Genomic DNA, 24,175 nt, shown 5'->3' on the forward strand with positions numbered 1-24,175 from the left:
CTTGTTGTGGAAGCTGAGACCCTCCAGGGTCTAAAGCAGAATATGCCAGGCTGTTAGATGCAGAGACTGAATCTTGACATTGAGGAAGTGATTGTCCTCCTGAGACAAAGATGCGGAATCAAAGGCAGAGGCCATGGAGGCTCCTACTAAACTCCACAGTAGTGGGTACCAGTGCTGTCGAGGCCAATCCGGGGCTATCAGAATCATGGATGGCCTGTCTTGTCTGGCCTTCAAGAGTACCTTGGGAATGAGAGGCAGAGGTGGAAAGGCATAGACATGAAGATTGCTCCAACTGAATGATAGAGCATCCACCTTCCAAGCTGTGTGATGAAACATTTTTGTGCAAAACATTGGCAACTGGTAATTTAGTGGAGAAGCGAACAGATCTATGTCTGGAGTCCCCCATAACACTGTCAACTTTTGAAATACCTGAGGATCCAGTTTCCACTCGTGAGGATCCAGTATTTGTCTGCTCAACACATCTGCTAAGGAGTTCTGTGCTCCTGGTAGAAACCTTGCCTGAAGATTGAGGTGTAAACTGAGAGCAGTCTCCCACAAAATCATCGCTTGCCTGCAAAGAGGGTACGAATGGGTTCCCCCTTGCTTGTTGATATACCACATGACAGAAGTGTTGTCTGTTTGAATCAACACCTGCCCTGGGAGAAGAAAATCCTTGAAAGCCATCAATGCAAATTGGACTGCTAACATCTCCTTCAAGTTGATATGCAAATGTTGAAGTCTGACAGGCCACGTGTCTTGCACCCATTTTCCATTGAGGTGTGCTCCCCAAGCCTTGTCTGAGGCATCTGTCGTTAGAATCTGACTCGCCTCTGGTCGGGTCACAGAGAGTCCCTTGTTTAGGTGACATTCCTGAGCCCACCACAAAAATTCCTTCTGAATGCAAGGTATTATCTGAATGACAGTGTCTAGATCCTGGCAGTGTTGTGTCCATACATTTTGAGATACCATTGAAGCTTCCTCATATGCAGTTTGGCATTGGGAAGCACCAGAATACAAGATGCCATGAACCCCAAGGCTTGAAGGACTGTCCTTGCAGTCAGCCTGGACTGTAGAGACATTTGATGGAAATAAAGAGAAAGGCTTCTTTGTTTGTCCAGGGTCAAAAAAGCCATCTGGGAAGCTGTATTCAGTCTCACACCCAGAAAGCACATGTCCTGAGAGGGTACTAGACTGGACTTTGTTTCGTTCACAGAATACCCTAGGCATCTTAACACTACCATCACATACTGTAGATGAAGAAGAAGTTCGTCCTTGTCTTGTGCAATAATCAGGCAATCGTCCAAATAAGGATAAATCTGTATTCCTCTTAACCTGAAAAAGGCTATTACTGGAGCCAGAACCTTTGTGAACACTCTGGCAGCAGTAGATAAGCCAAAGGGCAATGCAGAGAACTGATAATGTAAATTTCCAGCCCGAAACGAGGTACCTCCTGCAACTGGGCCTGATAGGAACATGAAGATAAGCCTCTTTGAGATCCAGAGTTACCATCCAGTGATCTTTTCCCAGCAGAGGTAAAAGCTGTTGTAACGTCAGCATTTTGAACTTTGGAATGTCCAGATAAGTGTTGAGGATAGATAAATCCAAAATTGGTCTCCACGTGTTTCCTTTCTTTGGTACTAGAAACAGGCGAGAGTAAAATCCTAGGCCCACTTCTGACAGAGGAACTGGCTGTATAGCTCCATTTGAAGAAGTATAGAAATCTGCTTGTGAGCCTCTATCCTTTGCCGAGGAGGAACGTCTGGCATGCCTTTGAAAGGAGGCAATGTATGGAAATAGAACTTGTAGCCTCGGTTTATAATGTCCAACACCCATTTGTCCTGGGTGACTAAAAGCCAGTTTTGCTCGAAAAGTGCTAACTTTCCTCCCAAAGGAGCTGCCAGGCAAGAAGAATCTGGCAGCTGAAGATGCAGGTCATTGGGCCTGTTTACGAAAGGACTGGCCCCTGCCTTCACCTGCAGGTTGTGCAGGCGAACTCCAAGTTCTAGGCCTGAATGTACTATGAGCTCTGCCCCTGCCACATCTAGATCTACCCCTAGACTGAGAATCAGAAGAAGGGTAGGTCCACCCCTTAGTAGGCCAATTTCTACTAAACTTTGGAGGTTGCACCTGCAAAAATCTTTAACAGTCTGCATAGACTTAGCCTTGTCTTCCATTTTCTTCAAAACCGACTCCACAGGGGGACCAAACAAAACTTCAGACTGTAAAGGGGCATCCAGAATTCTAGTTTTAACATGCTCGGACAAATTCTGATCCTTAAGCCAGGCGTGCCTACGAAGAACTGAACCAGTGGCAGCCACCCTAGAAGAGGCCTGTACAGCATCAAAACCACACTGCAAAGAATGCTTACCCACCTGTTCAGAGACATGTACTAAATCTTGCAATTCTTTACACTCTATGCCCTCTGCCAAAGCATCCACTTTAGATTTTAGCTGAGAAAGGAGGAAATTCTGATATTTCAACATATGAAAAGTACAGTTTTGTACCTACCATAAATGTAGATGTTCGAGGATCCACATTGCTGCAGTCCTAACTATTGGGTAGTCCGCTGTCCAGTCGGCCCGAATACCAAAGTATATGGCTGACGTCGGTCAGGGCGCATTAGACTGACGTCAGTACGTCAGGGTACTAATGCGCATGACCGACGTCATATCCTCAGTCTTTTCTTGCCCCAGATGTCAGAAGACCCTGAAAAGATAAGGCCAAAAACCAAAAAAAACTCCCAAAATACCTGCACCAAAAAATATATGTACAATATATACACAATTAGCAGAATATAACCTCACCTACACAACCACCCCTAAACACAGAGGGAAGGAGGAGTAATTGGACTGCAGCAATGTGGATCCTCGAACATCTACATTTATGGTAGGTACAAAACTGTACTATGTTCTTCATTCCACATTGCTGCAGTCCTAACTATTGGGTAGAATCCCAAAGCAGAGGTAAGGGAGGCTGGCAAATCATAAGGAAGCAGGAACTGACAACATGCCTTGCAAAATAGCTGTGGCAAAACCAGCCCTAGACTTAGAGTAGAGAGGAAGGTGATAATGCTTAGTGAAAGTATGCACTGAACTCCAAGTAGCTGCCTCCAAAATATCCTTAGTTGCCACCCCCCTTAGAAATGCTGTAGAAGTGGCAGTAGCCCTAGTGGAATGAGGCCTAATCCCAGCTGGAATCTCCTTGCCATGATGGGAATAACAAAATGTAATGCAACACCCAATCCACCTAGAAATAGTTTGCTTCGACACAGGCTTGCCCTTTGAACTCAAAGCAAAAGAAACAAACAACTGCTGAGACTGCCTAAAATCCTTAGTCCTGCTCAAATAATAACGCAAGAGCCTGTGTACATCTAAAGTGTGCAAAATCTTTTCCCCTTTATTTTGGGGATCTGCATAAAAGGTAGGCAAATGAATAGTTTGGTTTAAAGCCACACTAGAAACCACCTTAGGCATAAAGGAAGGATTAGTACGTAAAGATACCCTATCCTTATGAAAAATCAAAAAAGGCTCCACTGCCATAAGGGCCTGCAACTCAGAAACCCTTCTTGCAGAAGTAATGGCCAACAAAAAGCAGTCTTCCATGACAAGTATTTCAATTCAGCAGTAGCCGAGGCTCAAAAGGTTGTAGAGTAAGTTTCTCCAACACAAAATTGAGATCCCAAGCAGGAGTAGGAGCTCTACGTGGGGTCTTATATTCTTTGCCCCTCTAAGAAATTGCTTGAACAAAGGATGCGAAAACAATGGTGGGTCACAATCATAGTGAGCTGAAATTGCTGCAGCATGAATCTTAATGGAAGAGAAAGACAAACCTTTGTCCAGTAACTCAGTAAGATATTGAAGAGCCACACTCAAATTTGGCTCAGAAATCTCCAAATTGTTTGCTGCGCTCCAAAATAAAAATCTCTTCCATTTTTCTGCGTACACTTTCCTTGTACTAGGTCTTCTGGCTTCCATAATCACATTTAAAACTTGTTGAGGAAGCTGAGACCTGCTGTCTTTCAAAACAGAATATGCCAGGCTGTTAGATGCAGAGAGTGAAGCTTGACATTGAGCAGATGACCTTCCCTCTGAGACAACAGGTGTGGAACCAAGGGTAAAGGCCATGGAGGCTTCCTTACCAGACTCCTCAGTAATGGGTACCAGTGCTGCCGAGGCCAATCTGGAGCTATTAAAATCATCCCTGGCTTGTCTTGTCTGACCTTTAGAAGCACCTTTGGAAGAAGAGGCAGAGGTGGAAAAGCATACACATGAAGATTTTTCCAACTGAAAGAAAGAGCATCCACTTTCCAAGCTGTGTGATGAAATCCTTCGTGCAAAACTTTGGCAGCTGGTGGTTTAGTGGAGAAGCGAACAGATCTATGTCTGGAGTTCCCCATGACACTGTCAATTTTGAAATACATGAAGATCCAGTTTCCACTCGTGGGGATCCATGATTTGTCTGCTTAATACATCTGCTAAGGAGTTCTGTGCTCCGGCAGAAACCTTGCCTGAAGAGTTAGTTGCAGACTGAGCGCAGTCTCCCATAAAATCATTGCTTGTCTGCACAATGGGTAAGAATGAGTTCCCCTTGTTTGTTGATGTACCACATGACAGTTGTGTTGTCTGTTAGAATCAACACCTGCCCTGGAAGAAGTAACTCCTTGAAAGCAATTAATGCAAACTGAACTGCTAACATCTCTTTCATGTTGATATGTAGATGCTGTAGTCTGGCAGGCCACTTGTCTTGTATCCACTTTCCATTTAGATGAGCTCCCAAGCAATATCTGAGGCATCTGTCGTTAGAATCTGACTTGCCTCTGGCCGGGTCACAGAGAGTCCCTTGTTTAGGTGACATTCCTGAGCCCACCATAAAAATTCCTTTTGAATGCAAGGTATTATTTGAATGACAGTGTCCAAATCCTGGCAGTGCTGTGTCCACAGATTTTGAGATACCATTGTAGCTTCCTCATATGCAGTTTGGCATTGGGAAGCACCAGAATACAAGATGCCATGAACCCTAAGGCTTGAAGGACTGTCCTTGCAGTCAGCCCGGACTGAAGAGATAGATGATGGAAGTAACTGGAAAGATTCTTTTGTTTGTCCGGGGTTAAAAAGGCCATCTGGGCTGCTGTATTCAGTCTCACACCCAGAAAGCACATGTCTTGAGAGGGTACTAGACTGGACTTTATTTCGTTCACAGAATACCCTAGGCATCTTAGCACTGCTATGACATATTCCAGATGCTGTAGAAGATCTTCCTTTTCTTGAGCCAGAATCAGGCAGTCGTCCAAGTAAGGATAGATTTGGATTCCTTTTAGCCTGAAGTAAGCTATCACTGGAGCCAGAACCTTTGTGAATACTCTGGGCAGTAGATAAGCCAAAGGGCAATGCAGAGAACTGATAATGAGAATTTCCAGCTCGAAAACGCAGATACTTCCTGCAACGTAGTCTTATTGGCACATGAAGGTAAGCTTCCTTGAGATCTAAAGTTACCATCCAGTGATCTTTGCCCAGCAGAGGTAAAAGCTGTTGTAACGCCAACGTTTTGAACTTGGGAATGTCCAGATAAGTGTTGAGAATAGATAAACCCAGAATTGGTCTCCACGTGTTCCCCTTCTTTGGTACTAGGAACAGGCGAGAATAAAATCCTAGGCCCCTTTCCGCACAGGAACTGACTGAATGGCCCCTATTTGGAGCAACAGAGAAATTTGCTTGTGAGCCTCTGTTCTTTGAAGAGGAGGAATGTCTGGCATGCCTTTGAAAGGAGGCAAGGTATGGAAATAAAACCTGTAACCGTGGTGAATAATATCCAGAACCCATCTGTCTTGGGTAATTAAATCCCAATTTTCTTTGAAAAGAGACAGCCTTCCTCCCAAAGGTGCTGCCAGGCGAGAACGTACGTACTGGCAGCTGAAAAGGCAGGTCATTGGGTCTGCTTACGAAAGGACTGACCCCTGCCCTCACCAGAAGTCTGAGCAGGGGAACTCCCTGTCCTAGGCCTAAAAGAACCCTGAGCTCTGCCCCTACCACGTCTAGACCTACCCCTAGACTGGAAATCATAAGCAGGATAAGTCCATCCCTTAGTAGGCCAATTTCTACTAAACTTCGGAGGCTGCACCTGCAAAAAATCTTTAACAGTTTGCATAGACTTAGCCTTGTCCTCCATTTTCTTCAAAACTGCTTCCACAGGCGAACCAAACAACACATCAGACTGTAAAGGAGCATCCAAAATCCTTGTCTTAACATGCTCAGCTAAATTCTGATCTCTCAGCCAGGCGTGCCTACGAAGAACAGAACCAGTGGCAGCCACCCTGGAGGAGGCCTGCACAGCATCAAAACCACACTGCAAGGAATGTTTACCCACCTGTTCAGACACATGAACCAAATCCTGCAACTCTTTGCACTCAATACCTTCAGCCAGAGCATCCACCTTAGATTTCAACTGTGAAAGAAGATAATTCTGATATTTTAACATGTGAAACTGACAATTCAACGCCCTCATGGCTAAAGTGGAAGAAGTATACACTTCCTTTCCCCATCTATCCAAAGCCCTTGCCTCTTTATCAGGAGGGACAGGATTTTCAACAACTGAGGCCTTCACACCTTTAGGCCCCTGAGAGACAGTTTCCGGGTCTGCCCTAGGACTCTTAAAAAGATACTTATGAGCTTCAGGCACCCTATAATACCTATCCGGTTTAACTGGGGCAGGAGGCAAAGAATCAGGATTCAGGGAAGCCTCTGCAAACACATCTTCCACCACATTCAAAACAGGAGGTATAGCTAAAGGCCTATGCTGGGGTAAAAACAAGAATTCCCTAAGCCTTTTCCTGGAATCAGAGAAATCTTGACCTTCCCATTTAAAATGCTCCCTCATGGAATGCAGAGTCTCTGAAAATGAAAAATCCTCAGGAGGAGAACCAGAAGGAGTAGAATCATCCACATCAGAATCAGAATAAGGAGGGTACTCCTGCAAGTCTTCAGCCGAAGACTCCGAAGCCTCCGAGCATTGCTCAAAACTCTCAAACTCAGGTTCCACCCTAGGCCTCTTATCAGGAGGGGGCATAGAACCCCTAATCATAGTAATCAAATCCTCTGCCATTTTAAGCATATGTTTCTTAGGCAAAGATCCTGAAGCAGGAGGAGAAACCCCCACAGAAGCTAAACTGGGCCTGCCCCTCAAAGAAGCCTTGGAAACTGAAGGGGAGGCTCTAACCACCTTAGGAAGAGAGGGAAGAACAGCCACCTGAGAGGCCCCCACAGCCTGGCCTACTTCCTGAGAGGATACATCCTGTAACAGTAAAGTCTCTCCCTGAGACTCCAAAGAAACACCTGGCAAAACCTCCGGCTCCACTGAGACTTCCAAAGAACCGACGTCTGGGACTGTCGGTTCCTCCACCCTAGGCTTTGCTGCTTTATCTTTGCGTTTTTTAGCGAAGCGGCCGGAGCATCCGACGGCATTTTATAATTACAACGCTTCCCAAACACTAACCTGGCACAGTCTAACCTTCTCTTAATAGTGCGTTTGTTAAATCTAGCACAAGAGCGGCATCCAACAACGTCGTGCTCAGGCCCTAAACAAGGTATACACAAAGTATGGTAATCCCTATGAGGTATCTGTTTCCCACAAGAAATACAGTTATTCACTTTTTCTGACATCCGGTTAAATACTGAGGCAAGAAAACCAAAATATTCCCAACGGGTACTTAGCCAACTTTGGTTCGGTCTGAGACTCTGACTTCAGAAACTTTCAGAACGCCAACCTGCACTCGCAAAATTGCTTCTGCATCGGACCATGCGGCAAAAGACTGAGGATATGACGCCGGTCATGCGCATTAGTACCCTGACGCACTGACGCCAGTCTAATGCGCCCTGACCGACGTCAGCCATATACTTTGGTATTCGGGCCGACTGGACAGCGGACTACCCAATAGTTAGGACTGCAGCAATGTGGAATGAAGAACATCTGGCAATTTAAAGCCCTCATTGCTAAAGTAGAAGAGGTATATACCTTCTTACCCCATCTATCCAAAGCTCTAGCTTCCTTATCTAGAGGAACCGGATTCTTTACAACAGAAGCTCTAACACCCTTAGGCCCCTGACTAATAGTTTCTGGGTCCGCCCTAGGACTCTTATACAGATATTTATGAGCCTCCGGCACCCTGTAATACCTGTCCGGTTTAACTGGCGCAGGAGGCAAAGAATCTGGATTAAGGGAAGCCTCCGAGAAAACATCTTGAACAACATCCAAAACAGGAGGTATAGCCAAGGGTCTATGCTGTGGTAAAGACAAGAATTCCCTAAGCCTCTTCCGTGAATCAGAGAAATCCTGTCCTTCCCACTTAAAATGCTCCCTCATGGAATGCAGAGTTTCTGAAAATGAAAAATCCTCTGGAGGAGAAGCAGAAGGAGTGGAATCCTCTGCATCAGAATCCGAATAAGGGGGAAAATCTAGAATATCTTCAGCAGAAGAGTCTGAGTCATCTGAGGCCTGATCCAAACTTTCCAACTCTGGCTCCACCCTGGGCCTCTTATCAGGAGGGGGCATAGAACCTCTAATCAAAGTAATCAAATCATCTGCCATTTTAAGCATGTGCTTTTTAGGCACAGACCCTGAAGTACCTGGAGGGACACCAGGGGAAGGCAAAACAGACCTGCCCTTAGAAGAAGCCTTAGAAATAGTAGCAGAAGGCCTAACCACCTTAGGCATAGAAGGGAGAACAGTAACCTGAGAGGCCCCTTCAGCTTGACCTGACTCCTGTGAGGCCACATCCTGCAAAATCAAAGTTTCCCCCTGAGACTCAACAGAAACTTCAGCCGGATCCACCTGCTCCACTGTAGCTTCTGCTGGACCGGCGTCCGAACGGACGAATCAACCTGTCTAGGTTTCAAGGATTTGTCTTTGCGCTTCCGTGGAAGCGGCGCCGGAGGATCCGACGGCATATTATAATTACACGCTACCAAAGACTAACCTAGCACAATCTAACCTTCTTTTATAGTGCGCTTATTAAACCTAGCACAAAACGACACCGACTACGCCGTGGTCCGTCCCAAACAAGGAATGCAAAGAGAGTGATAATCCCTATGCGGTATCTGTTTCCCACAAGAAATACAATTATTCACTTTTTCTGACATCCGAATTAACTGAGGCAAGAAAAACAAAAATATTCCCCAACGGGTACTTAGCCCAACTTGGTTTCGGTCTGAAACTCAGAATACGAAAATTTCAGAACGCCGAACGGCACTTGCAACGCTGCTTCTGCATCGGACCATGCGGCAAAAAAGACTGAGGATATGACGTCGGTCATGCGCTTTTATACCCTGACGCTCTAATGTCAGATCTGAGCGCCATGACCGACGTCAGCCTAATACTTTGGTATTCGGGCCGACCGAGGACAGCGGACTACCCATATGTAAGGACTGCAGCAATGTGAGATGAAGAACATCAAAAAAACTCTGACCCAAAGGGGCATTTAGAAGCTGACCTTTATTGTTTTCAGATAAGGTTAGGTTCTGAGCCAACCAAGTATATGTAAAACTTTTTTTCTGTCAAATGTGGAACAGCACATACATTAAACTGGGATGGTTGAATGTGTGTTTTCCAGTTTCCATAATGCTGATCTGGAAATGTTCAATCCACATTTGCAAATAGTAGTGTGCATTCACCAATATGGGATTCACATTTTGATAATAGATCGCATTATAGTGGGGATCGGCAAATTCACCCTTTTCCTCACTGTACTGTGATCTTAGAGTTGGAATATATAATATGCAGGGTGTGGGGGGGGGGCACAGGTCCGCTTGCCCCACTGCAAAACTGTAAAAACTTGTGCTGCAGATGTATAATTCCTACTACCTCTTCAGCACAAGTGCCTGAGGTTCTGACGTCACCTCCTGACATTTTGAGTAAGTCTGAATGCGGACGTCGAGGTAATGAGTGACATTCCTAAATTTGAATTTAGTTCTGGCAATTAAATATATTCTGTTTTGAAATTCAATATTTTGATAGTAAACCATGTAAAACACCATATATGCAGCAGTATCTCCAAAGTTGCCATTTACTGTTTCATATCGACACTTTACCAGTCCCAGCCTTGTCTGCTGTTTGCCCCAGCGTATAAATCTTTTTCAGAGAAATGTCAGCAGTACCCTGAGACAAATCATTATTCTACTTCAAACTAAGTCACAGGCTAGCTGAATCACATTAAGGTCAACCTTGGGGTTTTGTACAGAAAAGTAAAACTGCTCCAGGATTCTACAGAATCTGTATATAACTTTCATGAGTACACAGCTGTCAATGAAGCTCTTGGGAGATTTCAAAGCATCCAGCCTTAAAATGTGGAATTATAGGTGGTATAACTCTGAGATCTTATGCATCAAGTGCATAGTAAATGAGCAAACATTTTATTGGCAATGATAACTATTTGGTAGCCCATTTAAAATAGTCAATCAAATTTATGCTTACCAAAGGAGATGCCTAGCCAGAGGGACCAGAATAAAGGAAATCCTCATCCCCACAGTTAGTATCTAGAGCAAGGGGGCAAGGAATATGGTGTGCATAACCCATGGCTTCCATACTCTTTCACAACTTGGGGGAGTATGACAGGAGGGACAGAGGCATTTTTCTTGATTATTTGAACAGGCAGTCCATGAAATATAGGTCTTGAAGGAAGCTGATGAATTCTAAATTGCTTTCTGTGCAAACTGATCCTGGGAAAACGATCAGGCTAATTTACATGGCTTCCAGGATACCCTTCACTTATGGTCATTTAAGAACATGGTCTTTAATGCCAGTAAAATGAAGGTGTTGCACTTTGGGTTGATTAATCCTTGTTTCTATATGATTTAGGTCTGGTGGAAGACTGTAAACAGAAATATGATGACAATTCTATAACAAAGAGTGTACACTTAACAGAAATATCCTATGTAGTATTTCTAGTCATGGTGAAAGAGTTTTAATAAATAAGACTGTAGTAAGACCACATATAGAATATTGTTTTATAATTTACAACTACACCAAAATATCTAGACTGATGATAATTCAGAACTATTTTATGAGACAAACTGAGGGTGCTAAGAATTATAGTTATATAAATAGATGAATGGAAGTCTTGTATTCCTTGAATTACAGATTCATAACAGGGGACCTGATTCTTGTACTTAAATGTTTAAATAATGCTGTATTTTCAGCCACTTTGGGTTTCAAATTCAATCAGCACAGAGTACTAGAAATATATATTTTTTTGTAAATATGTCAGCGTAGCACTCTTCTTTGGGGAAAAGCTCTTCATCACAGGGTTGTGAATAAATTGTGAAATGATCTCCCTGTAGAGATCAGGAAGGCCTCTGGTCAAACTATATTCAAAACATGTGTCTGTTGGTTTGGCAATAGGGTTTTTAGACCTTAGTAATAGCCGGCAAATTCATCTAATATCTCTGCTGAGGCTCTGAGTTTGATTTTCACTAAACATTGAATACTGTAACATGTAAACCACAGGATAAATCATGGATGGCTGGAAGACCAGCATTAGAAATCCAGATGCCACAGAGAACTTGACTTCCAGGTCTCAGGGGTCTTCTCCCATTTTATGACCTTCAACTGAGACAGGAGTATCTGTACCATCAAAGACTTGTTCCTGTAAGTCCTGTACACAACAGCTGGCAAATAAATTAATGCAATGAGAGAAAAGAAGAGAAAAACAATAATTACAGTTACATGTATTACAATACAAACAGAAAATACAGTGCAGATAATACTCTGGAGCAAACCGATAAGCCCGATTGCTGATGAGTTTCTGTTGGAGTATCATTAAGAATCATAAACAACACATCTTTTTAATACGAAAGAAATTTATACTAAGCACTGTCAAAGGCTGAGGCCTCTAAGATGAAAGACCGAAGTACAATTGTGGTATGGGTTTAGCCAAAGTGTAGCTGTATGAATACATTTACTGTTTCAGTAGACAAAACTTGTGGACGTCTACCATAGAAGGCCCAATGTCTGGCCCAACTTTCAGAGCTTTTCATCCTTCTCATTCTAGGCTGGGTGGATGCCCTCCTTGTTCAGTTAGACCATCTGTAGTATGACCTATCTTTAGCCTTTCTTGCCTCTGTCAGCTTCGGGGGTAGGGGCTGGGGGGTTGGGCTAAGACCATGGGATCAGCCATCCAGGTAGCATATCCCCCCCAAGAGTGGAGCTCAGACAAAAGGACCGCCAACGCTCCCTTTCCAGATATTAGAACAACCTAAGGGATGGTGCCTTGTAGGGGGTTACAAAGAGGAAAGAGAGGGGAAAAAGAAGATCAAGTCGAGAAAAATATTACTGCAACAGTGAACATACTTGAACATCTACAATTACCTTAAGTTCCTACCACAAGTGTATTATGTTCACTGGATTGTTCGCTGATGCAGTAGCAATGACACTTGGCAAAATCTTCAAAGATAATGCACCAGTGAGATGCTGGTCCTGAAAAGATACTATTTGCAAAACATTTTGTAGTATGGCCATGGCAAAATTTTACCCTGGCTCTAGAGGTAATATCCAGGTTATAATGTTTGGAGAAAGTGTGGACAGATGACCAGATAGCTACATCCAAGGAAGCATGGGTGTTTGCCTTTAAGAAAGGCATTGAGATATTCTCTGTCTGCTGCAGAGTAGGCTACCATATTCTTCCTAAAGAAAGAATAACAGAAGGTGATGCAGTAAGCTAGCCATTTAGAGATGGTCTGTTTAGAGACAGACTTGCTCTTCCTACTCTTAGCAAAGGCTATTTCTCCTACTGTCCTTTTAAGGTAGGATCTCAGTTGCTGTGTAAAGCCATGTAAGTGGCTATCTGCAAGACAGTTATCAAAGACCTCCAGCAGCTTAGCTTGCAGAACTTTTTTTGTAACTTTTTCTATGACAGAGGTCATAATATTAAGCTTTTAAGTGTCCAGCTCTGTTTTCATATCATCATTGTGAAAGGGAATCAGTGTCATAAACCTCAAGGTACTACAGCACTACCCCAGTCTCCAAGGAGACTGAAAATTTCAGCCATTGATCTTCCACAATTTTGCCATCATATTCAGCACACAAAAAGCAAACTCTTCTGGATTCCCCACTTATCTGTTTTAATTATTTAAGTTATTATCCAGTCACTCTTTCTACTTGTTTAGTTGCTACCTCCATACCCACTCTGCATTCCCATGTGGGCACTTTGCCATCTTCTCCTTTCTAAACACAGACACACACTTATTTAGTATTCTGACTGAAATGCAGACTCCACATTTCTTTCAATATTTTCCAGTAATTCAGAATCTGTCCAGGTGCTACATTCCTGCTATCTATTTCCTCCAACAGGACAGCCATGACCTGATGGATCAGCTTTGTTGCTATTTCCTTGCTTTTTTATCAAAACACACACACATTATGACTTTACACCATATGCCATCCTTTTTCCAGTAGCAATCCCCACCCTTAGCCAGGCCAACAGGCTAGCTGCCTTTTGGTCTTTTATTCCAAAATGTACTTCTTTTCTTAACAAAGGATTACACTCACTTTTTTTAATCCCTTCCCTGATGCTGTCCCAAAGCTAATTTAACCATGCTGAATTTCTGATAACTTTCTATATTACTTCTCAATGTACTACCTAAAATCTGAAATCTTCCCTTTTGGTCCTTCCTACCTGCCTCCACTGGCTCTAAATTACACAGCAGTATGACAAATGTTAACTAAAAGTTATGTCACTTCTACTATTCCCCTCTCCCCAGCATTAATGAAGATAAGGTTAAGAACATTTCTTCCCTGTTTTAGGAATCCCCACCGTGTACTAGAATCTGGCTTACACCTAAGCCTCTACCCATTACCTTTTCCTAGGAAGGGCACTTCTAAGTTCACTGCCACGAATTCCAACATCTGTGATTTTATTTCTCCTACTCCAGCTTCTAAACCTCTAATCATCTTTTACGTGTGCTTTTGGTGTCTTATATAACCACTGCCAAGTATAAGAAGTCTCCAGACTCCTGGTCAACATTAGTACCAGCCTTTCCCTCTCTTCTTCATTCACAGCATTTTTCAGAATGCACTCTATCTCATTTCAAATCTACAGTGTTATCTCCCACAGTATCTTCTATTTGCTTATGGAATCTTGATGACACCACAGACCACCTTTATGAAGCAAGACAGATGTATTAAGCTTAACTAATAAATAATGAAATCTCTAGATGGAACACATTATTATCCACCTCAAAGATCTAGGACTCTGTCTCACTCATTACCCAGAATACCTTAGGATTCGGTTATGCTTATTGTAGTAATGCCATCTCCTGCAAGTGCAGCATTAAATATATTTAATTCATTACAGAGGTTCTGGCACAACAAGCATCAGTTTCACCTGCCAAATACTTAGCTTCTCTACTTATAGTCTCTTGTTCTCCCCCAGCCACACCTTCTGTTCAGTCTCTGTGCTTACTACTAAATATTCTTCTTCTCCTTAACCCTCAACTCTGAATAAAGGGATTCTTGTTTTAACAGGGTTTTTGAGTTCATCTTTCAACACCCACTTTCTCTTCCCTAGTTTCCCTCAAATCCTTCCTAGCTGAAGTAACTTCCACCTCAGCATACCACTATTTCTTCTCTCAAAGTGTCTGTTTTCTCATATTAAAAGTCATTACGTTCTAATTACTTATTTTAATCAGCTTGATTTCCTCAATACTCTCATTCCAAGAACAATTTCCATCAATTACAAATGCTTTATTGTTTTCTCTCATTTACTCCCCTCTTATGTGCAACATAATCGCCAAATATAAGCAAACTACTTCATCCATCAGCAGCCAATTGCTTTTATTTCCACTTCTACCATTGCCTTTTCTAGCAATCCTACTTTATTCTTCTTGGCTTCCTCCTTCCCATGTTTACCTTCCTTATGTTTCCTCTTTGTAGATCCTTTAGTAGCATCCTCTTAAATGGTCATCATTGCCCAATCTCCTGTCCCTGCTACCAACAGAGAGCATGTCTGCATTCTCTCTTTCTCCCCAAGTCTGACATACCCTCATCTTCTCTTCAAATACATTTCTCCTCCTTTTACTCTGCTTTCTTGTCACTCTTGTTGGACTTCATGCCTGATTACCTCATCTGTCCTGAATACCACTTTGCCTCCTCTCACTATTCTGTGTGTGAAATGGTCCATGTCACTGTTTCTTCACTCCATCTTTGTTATGTTCCCTGCTGTTCTTTTCACTCCAACACTAATTCTTTTCAGTTTTATAATATTTACTTCAGTCCTCCAAGTTGCTCTTCTATCATTTTCATCCTCCTACAACATTTTCCTACTCCTAATCACAATTGTGTAAACCAGACTGCAATCTTTCATATTTCCCAAAGAACAACTACCCTTCATTCTCTTACTGTGGCCACTCCCTCCTTTCAATTTTATTGCAGCTGTCTCAGTAATTATGACTCATCAATGCTACACCCAACTTTCCTCAAGCCTCCCCATTAACTGCCACCTCTTCTTCCACTTGAACTCCTCTTCCATATCTTTTATCAACTTTGAATCAATAAAGGGGCTAGATGTAGATGTGGGAGATGGTACGTTTAACTTTAAACTTTAGCCAGACTTTTTTTAATGCCAGGAAGTAACCTGAGAACCTGTTGTATTAAAAAAAAAAAGATAGTCTGGTAGTGAGAATGTATCAGTGGACCTCTCGGGTCTGGTCCGTCTGTTGTACAGATCTAAAATAAATATTGTTTAAAAAGGCCCTAGTGGTCATTATCCTACTACACAAATATGAACCTACAATGCCACCCTGTGGCTTATTCACTTTAATGTTATGAATGTGTTGCAGCACCACTGGATGATTAAGATCACTCTTCTATGATTTGTTGCCAAGGCCTTCCATCACAAAGGTCATCTATTAAGTATTCTGCAAAGAACTTCATTCAATATTCCTGCATAGCTATTTATCTGGGGGGTGATGAAGACAGAAAAAAATATCTAAAACTGGCAAAAGGCAACACTTCAGAAAAAAAGGAAAACTGCTCAGTTTTGACAAACCTTTGAAAAGGATTCCTCACCAGCAATACTATTCAGCAATATACGTCAAAATGGTGCATAAATTCAGTTAAGGAACAGAACGTCTAACAATATAACAAATCATTTCAAATCATCACACCAAACTTAATTCTTGGTTTTGTACCAAAAGAAAATCATGTCCACCCTGAAAATCTAAAAGAACCTCAGGACAGGACCTGGAAAGCTTCTTGGGATCAGGGTGTCTTACAAAACGTAGGACTGCAGCATCTAAATGAGGTATAGTTTCATAGATATTCCAGATCCACTGAGTCTCATGACCAATCTCATTTTGCTAGTACCCTCTGTCAGGCAGCATCCTTTCCCAGGAGGGTCACAGCGATGAATCCTGGAGTAAATGTGTGGATACCCACCCAGACATCTATCTTATGCCAACAGGAAAGCAGTTAGGCACACTGCTTAAGATGCAGTGGAAGTTTATTTCAAAGGTTTAGGAGGTGCTGGGTTATAAACCTAACCATCCTTTGTATTTTATCTGTTTACGAAGATTTAGGTCCTTGGTTCTAGTACTGGTGGAGCTATTATACAGTAGGTCCAGGACAATCCTGCTCCTAATGGCATATAAGAGAGGTAGATCACTCTTCAAAATAAAAGACACTCTAAAAAGGGATACAGTTTCAACATCTCTTCGTAGCACAGGAACTTTAGGCCTGTGATTATTTTGGTTAGGAACCTCTGGGTCTAATTGCTTTGATATGTTTAGTAAGATCATCCCAAAAGGGGAGTTATACTCAATAATTGGTCTAATTAATGTTGAGTATAAGGGAGTGATTACCTCTTTAGACCTTGATGATATTCTTTTGGCAAATCAGTTGGGCTAAATAAAAATATTTCTTGACAACTGTTCTTACAGAGGGTCAAAACACCAAGTACCTAGATCCCTAACAACATTTTCAATTTGTAAAGGTGCACTGTTTAGACAATCTGATGAGGGAGTGATGTGGCATAAGTGGTTAGAGGTAAAGAATGTTGCAATCAGTTTAGAACTGACTCTATACAGAGAAGCATGGGTCATAAGCTACAGGTAAAAAATAGTTGTTGCACATCATTCAGAGACCGCCACCGTCGTGCAGTAATTTTCTTAGCAAAAGGTGATTGAAATGGAATGTGTAAGTAGAAAAATAATGTAAAACTGAATGATTAAATAGAAAATAAACGGAAGTATACCAGCAGAAGTTTCTGATCATCTGGCTTGTTGTCATCATCTTTCAGTTCAACTTCTGCCCCGAGTTCTAGATCCATGTCAACATTTAATATCTCCTGAAACAAAGAAGACAATGAAGCCAGACAAACTAAAAGCTTCTCATTCTCATCTACCCGGCTGTATACTTGTTACTTGGACAAATGTAACAGAATGCATTATACTTGCATTTCAAATGTTTAAACAGTGCATGCACATAAAGACCATTGAAAAAGCATTAGCAGATTATCAAATAAACATGTGACAGCAAGGTCCATATACATAAGTGAACACTTGCAATTATATTTGATCTGGGAATTACCAAGCTCTCATATGATGCTTGAATATGAATCCCAATTTCTCTTACACCCACACCAGGTCATTAACATGCACAAGCAGAAAAAGTTCTAAATGTGCACGAAAACCTAACACCTAAAATTCTACACAGTAAAATTTATAACCAAAATCTAAAAGAGTTAAAAAAAAAAAAAACAATTCCCTAATGAAGGGTGAAAACACACCTTTGCCATAAAAGAATCTCTTGAAGGTCTGCCATCTAAGAAATAGTCACATAGCTTCATTACTTTACAGGACAGAGTATCAGACTCAGACTTTAAAGGGAGGTAAAAACCACATAAGATGAAAGGGGTAAAGGCTGATAAAAGTCAGGTTTAAGCCAAAATGAACCGAAGCAATGCTTTGGAAAAAAATCTCTAATTCTGAGGCCACGAACAACTGAATAAGTCACACCTGTAGCAAAAGTATGTGCAGGAAACATACTTCAAAGACCACCCTCAATGCTACAACAGTCCTGTTAATATTAGTTAAAGAAAACTGCCTTGTCGAACATGTATCATAATACAAATATAAAAAATCAGTTACAACCAGTAAATCAACCTTTTCATAATAATTTAATAATGGCTACTGAAATGAATATCCAAGTTGACACTGTATTCATCGACTACACTGCTGTTTCAATAGAGTTTACTATACACTACTGATCATTAAAACAGCTTAGGATAGGTACATCCAAACATACTTATGAATCTCCTATCAGAAATACAAGGTCTAAAGATGTGAATTTTGTTTGACTTACACAGCACATGCTGGAGATGTAGGTATGTGTCCCAGAGACTGTACTTAATATGGAAAACGGCTTCCCATCCATGTGAAGCTGAGTTCATCTATTACTAATTTAAGCACAACCTAGACCAGTGAATGGAGAACAGGAAATTTACACTTGGCCTGGCACCCATTTCTCTTGTGGAAACAGGTAGCTTATAAATGCCTGGCCCTCAATGTCTGATGTGGGTACAGGACATCATTATTCTTTCGGGAAAACTTGGCTAAGCTTAGAAAGGCCTTTTGGGTCGTTAGCCTAACAACTTATGACTATGAATCTACAGTCCTCTTAAATTGAACAGTGGTATGGTTAGAGAACAGAAATAGAGCAAGTCCTGTCACAGAGAAATCATGGGATATGATACAGGGATGCCACAAGTGTTTATTCTGGGGTCTTAACTTTTCAGTCTGCACATTTCTGACATCAAGAGTCCATCTGATGTGTTTTAATGTTTGAAAGCAAATTATATGAAACTGGGAAAATAGGTAACCAGAAAGGAAGTTCAAATAAAATCCTAACTTGTCTAGAGAATCTATACATTTGGGAAGAGGCAAAAAGACCTGTTATAAAATTGGTATCACGAAAAACAGAACATGTATTGTTAAAGATTTTAGTTTATGAACACAGCAAACTTTGCTTTAGCAGTCACATAGATAATGTGAAAGACTATAACAAGATCACTGTGTGTTAGAAAGTATATTTAAATCTAGAAACACTGTAAGGATGAGGATTGTTTGTATCAGTTAAAACCTAAAATCGGCTTCAACACACATGGTATTCTGGCTATCTCTGTGGCACAGAAATATAAAGCCTTGATTGCAACAAATGTAATCTGAGATAGGTTAACAACCCAGGTACTGCAGCTGGCAGGGGAGTGAATAAAGAACTGATATGCCAATCCTGAGTGAAGAGTGGTGGCCCAACCTGCTGCATAACTGACACCCAGAACAAACTGGTGATGTATGCAGTAGTAGTATAAACCAAGACAATGTGCCCAACAATCTGTGAGTTTGCTCATTAACTATGATTTAGTCAATGTGTCGTAAACAAGATATGTGGCATAATGTACCTTTAAAAGTACTAAGTAGTCTGGAGTGCAAGTCACATAACATGACCTGGTGCTTCAGTCTGGTGTAAATGCTAATTGTGGAAGTATTATGGTGTCTTCATGTGTACTCAGTGCAGCTATGCTATCGTGAAATGCATAACCAAATGCCTTCTCTTGCATATTTGACATGGTGTCAGAACTGAAGAAACAACAAAAAGTTCATTTTTAAGGCTCACTTTTATGTTTGTTATTTTGAAGACCTTTTTTCCCCTCATTCAAATATTCCTTATGACAAGAACAACTGAGTGACTGGATATGCCTTGTGTAAGCAACCTTTCTACTGCACTAACTCCCTCATTAATCTTGTTTTTCAAATGCTGATCATCAACATTAAAATACATTGTTTAAAAGTCTACATGACTCTGGGTTTGTCTTACTTAAAGACAGGTTTAGCAACTGCATACCGCAACTATGAGGAATCTCCCCAAATGTATATGACCTAATAACAGATACAATGGTACTGTAAGTTCATGCTGAAGTGTTCTCAGGTCATTATTACGGATTCTGTCTACTTCTCTGTGATTTGTTTGGATCCAGTTTGTGTTCTTTTTAATATAATCTAATTTGATTCCAGTATCTTAGGTGACCTAGATGTCACTAGAACAACTTATTACCCGATTTGTGGAGCCAAACTGTTTTACATAAGATTTTGTAAATACCTCTATAATTTGCTTTGTCTGAGAATAAATTATAAAATCTGGACAGAGTTTATCAGTGTGTATGTCTTTACTACTTCCACATCTTGTGTATCTATAAAACGGTTTCTTATTATGCTCAATATCTTTATATAAATTTTCTTCCAATTTTTCTTGAGCTTGTCTCAAGTTATGCTTAATTTGTTTGTCCAGCTTGTCTATTTCAGTTTTCAAAGGTGTAGTTTGATTGGTCTTACATTTATTATATTTTTTGTCTCTCATCTAAATCAGGTATCTTGTTCTTATAAAAATGTATCCCCCCAACACTGTATGCCTGGATCATGATGTTCAACATTTTTTGATTTTTTGCACTCAAGTTTCTCTTTCAAAACACCACATTCCATCTGCAGTTTTTCCACTGAACACATCATTCCAGTTAGTTTTGCATAGTGAATGTTTTGCTTCCATATAATGTGTAATTAAACTTCTGTGCATTGGTTTAGATTTCAGTTTGGCAGAATTATTTAGCAACAAATTAACCTTTATAACCCCAGGATCACTGCACATCAACAGTGGTAAAACTTGACTTGAATTAACGGTAATTTCTTTAGGAACTCAAACAATATCTAGTATGTTCCATTCCCTTTAAGTTTTTTTTTTGCAATCTGAAGCAACTGTTGTTCCTGAATAGACTTTGTGAATAATTTCCTTACTAATGCTGTTGAATCATCATTATTCTAGTCTGTTTATGGTAAATTTAAGTCCCCAGCTAATATTATTTTTCTCTCCTGTGTTTCATGGAAGAAATGTATGAATTCCTCTAGGTCATCTGCACTTGAGTTTGGTGGTCTATACACTCCAACAACTGTTATATGTTCCAGGGTGGTCTTTGTCAGAGTTACACAGTCTATACAGTATTGGTGTTAATGAACACGTAAAAATCGCAGGTCTCATAATTATCTTTAATCTTTATCATAACATCTCCACCTGATTTTTGTTAGACTGTCTGTTACAGTAAAAAAACATTATACCCTGACAGAACTGGATTCCAGTCACTGTTCTTTAACGTTTCCCAAACATCATCAATCTCACAAACTATAATATCACTCTTACAGGAACGTAGCAACTTTTCCAATAAAAAAACTTGATTATTAATGCTCCTAGCATTAACAACCATCAGAGATGCGTCAAGTGTAATCCTCTTCTCTTGCCAGTAGCCCTTCAGTACTACAAATCTATCATTTTTTATCCTCTTCTAGTACTATCAGAGCTCCTCTAGCAATTAATACAAGTACTTCTCTTTTCCTTTGTCCCAGGTTTTCCACTGAATAACCTTCATGAAAACCTTTCTTTATCAAATTCACATTTTCATTTCTTCCCAAATGTCTCCTGTGTAACATAGCTATTTGCACTTTGCATTTTAATATAGTTCACTACTCTACTCCTCCGTTTTTATATACATGACAACACTAACATTTAAAGATAACATAAAAAGCGTCATTATGTTTAAAAAAGTTATTATTCCCTACTTATGTGTAACAGCTTTTTAAGTATCTAGTTCCAGCTTTTGTTTTACATGCATATACTAATGTTTGTCAGGTTGATCTTTTATACTGTCGTTTCTTGTCACATTCATTTGAGCCTGTGTCACATCTTACAAAACTTTTTTGTTTTATTGAAAGCCCTCAAACAGAGAACCAAATAGACCAACAATACACCCATAAAACTTATCAACTTAATACTAATACACAAAACTATGTACATCTTCCAAATACTGAAGTTTTACCCTGCTAAAATGAACAATTGTTTCAAACTGGCAGCTGCACTCACAGACTTGAGTTAACCTAAAAAGACGGTTTTCCATCCTAAGATGCATGGTACAGCCTGTGCTTCTACTAAGTGCTGTCTGATTTTGTCTTATCTTTATTGCTCTCCCAGATTGGGAAAACACTTGAATACTTTTAGAAAACAGTACCTCCTAGCTACTGACAGAAAGTAGTATTCTGTTTTTATTGCTCTTTATCAGATTGTTTCCATGAAGACATGAGAACCAGATAGAGTTGTTTCTACAAGCATTCATTTATTTGCTAGAGAAAAGCTTTATTATATTCTATGTTCTTTTTATTTGCTTTTTCTTAAAACTTGATACTAGATCAAGCCAACAGCTCTAATTTAGTCATTCCCCTATGTAAGAATGAGAAAAAGCACATAATTTTTCCTTTTATCTTGCTCTTTTGACCAGACTTCTATTATTTTTTTTCTTATTTTGCAGTGCTTGCATTTCTTAAAACTGAAATAAGGAGAAAGAGAAAAGAAAAAAACAGAGACATCTATTTACTTTAGTATCCCCATTATACTTGAAAATAACTGAGAAAACTTTATAGCATGCCGATTATCATGCATTATAAAAATGCTACTGTTAAGAACAAAATTTTGTTTTACTTACAGTCAACTCTCTGCCTCCTCTTCTCCCCTCCTAAGCGTTCTTTCAAACATCAATGACATGAAGTAGGGCATATCCCCTTCAAGTTTAACAAAGTCAAAAAAGTCCAATTTCCAGGTTTTATTTTTCTGCCACATTTCACAAATATAATACTCTGTAATCCCACATTTGTCAGTTTCTGAGTTGCTGGTTTTATTCCTGATTATCTCCATCTGCCAAATCCAGTCATTGCTTCATTTGCAATGTACTCTTGGTTCTTCTAGTCAACTCTTCTGCTTTTTTTCTCTCTCTCTCTCTCTCTCTCAAGCATTTTCTGCTGAAATATTGGAAAACATTTTCACTATCACAATCTCTCTGTGGTCTTTATTACCAGAAGAACAAACAGCCGAATCTCCTTCTGTTTCACAGCTCTCTTTTTGGGGCAAACTTTTGTATTTCCTCCTTAGCATGTTCTGCATCAAAAAATTATTTTGTCCCTCCAGGAAAAAATATTCTGAAGATAGCTGGTTATAGCAGTTTGAATCTCAACACCTGATTCTCGATATTCCTTGAATAGTGGAATAAATTTACTTCTCTTCTGCCTGCTGTTCAGTGAATGATCATTTTCCACTAATATGTCTCCCACTTTTAGTACTCTGTCCCTCTGCCACAGTTTTGTCAGAATGACTTCCTTTTGCTGGTAGGATTGTATCTTGTCAAAGGGAAATAAAGCCTGTGAAACATTGTGGACTTCTTTGAAACAGTCACTAAAGACCTGGATGAGAGGAAATCTGTAGATACAGCCTAGCTAGACATAGCCAAGGCATTTTACACTATCCCGCACCCAGGCATCACTGACACAGACACTCAGCTAGGTATCAGCCCTTACATCGTTAGAAGGGTCGCCAACTGGCTCAATGATAGAACTCACAGAGTGAAAGTAGTGGAATCCACCTCCAACAGCACATCTGTAACCAGTGTTGTTCCACAGGGATATGTCCTGGCACCTCTACTGTTTGGAATGCAGTTCTCCAAAGGAAAAGCTAAAATTAAAGGTCTGTGGCTGACAAAGTTTGCTGATGACTGCACACTAGCAGCGGTCACAGAAACTCTAGATGATGACAACATCCTACAAGAGGGTCTTACACACACAAATGATTGATGCTAAACCCATGACCTTAACCTCAATGCAACAAAACTGTATTAACATCCTTCTCAGTAAGTGCAATGTTCCTGCTAATCAATAAAAAAACCCTACGTATGCACTCACTGGTGAGAGACCTGGTCACACAGGTTGACAGTAACCTTATCCCTGATCACCATGTCTCCACAGTGGTAAAAAGGGCATTCTATATTGCTCATCTCATAAGGTCATTGCACCAAGAAAAGTAAACGTAATTATAAGCTCTCTGTACTCTCCCCTCATCAGGCCAATAATGGAATACAATGTCTCTTTTGGTATGCACCTTTGCAAGCACCTGCAGCAATCAGAGACCACAAAGGTTCTTCACAAGGATAATTCAAGGTTTTCAGCATCTGTCCTATGTGGATCATCTGAAATCACTGTCACTTTATTTTGTTTCATGCAGACTACTCAGAGACTATCTATGCCTTGCATATAAGGCAATCTGTGACCAGGCT

General features: G+C 40.6%; 1 protein-coding gene across 1 annotated transcript in view; it reads right to left on the reverse strand.

Annotated features, from left to right (window-relative positions):
* Positions 1 to 24,175, reverse strand: part of LOC122809239 — a 310,926-nt gene that overhangs the window by 194,748 nt on the left and 92,003 nt on the right. The window contains exon 3 of the mRNA XM_044080555.1: positions 17,234 to 17,326. Coding sequence (XP_043936490.1) covers positions 17,234 to 17,326 — 93 coding nt within the window. The remainder of the gene's footprint in view (positions 1 to 17,233; positions 17,327 to 24,175) is intronic.

The sequence above is a fragment of the Protopterus annectens genome, chromosome 8.part0 (assembly GCF_019279795.1).
Source record: "Protopterus annectens isolate FY-2018-M chromosome 8.part0, PAN1.0, whole genome shotgun sequence".
NCBI lineage: Eukaryota > Metazoa > Chordata > Ceratodontiformes > Protopteridae > Protopterus > Protopterus annectens.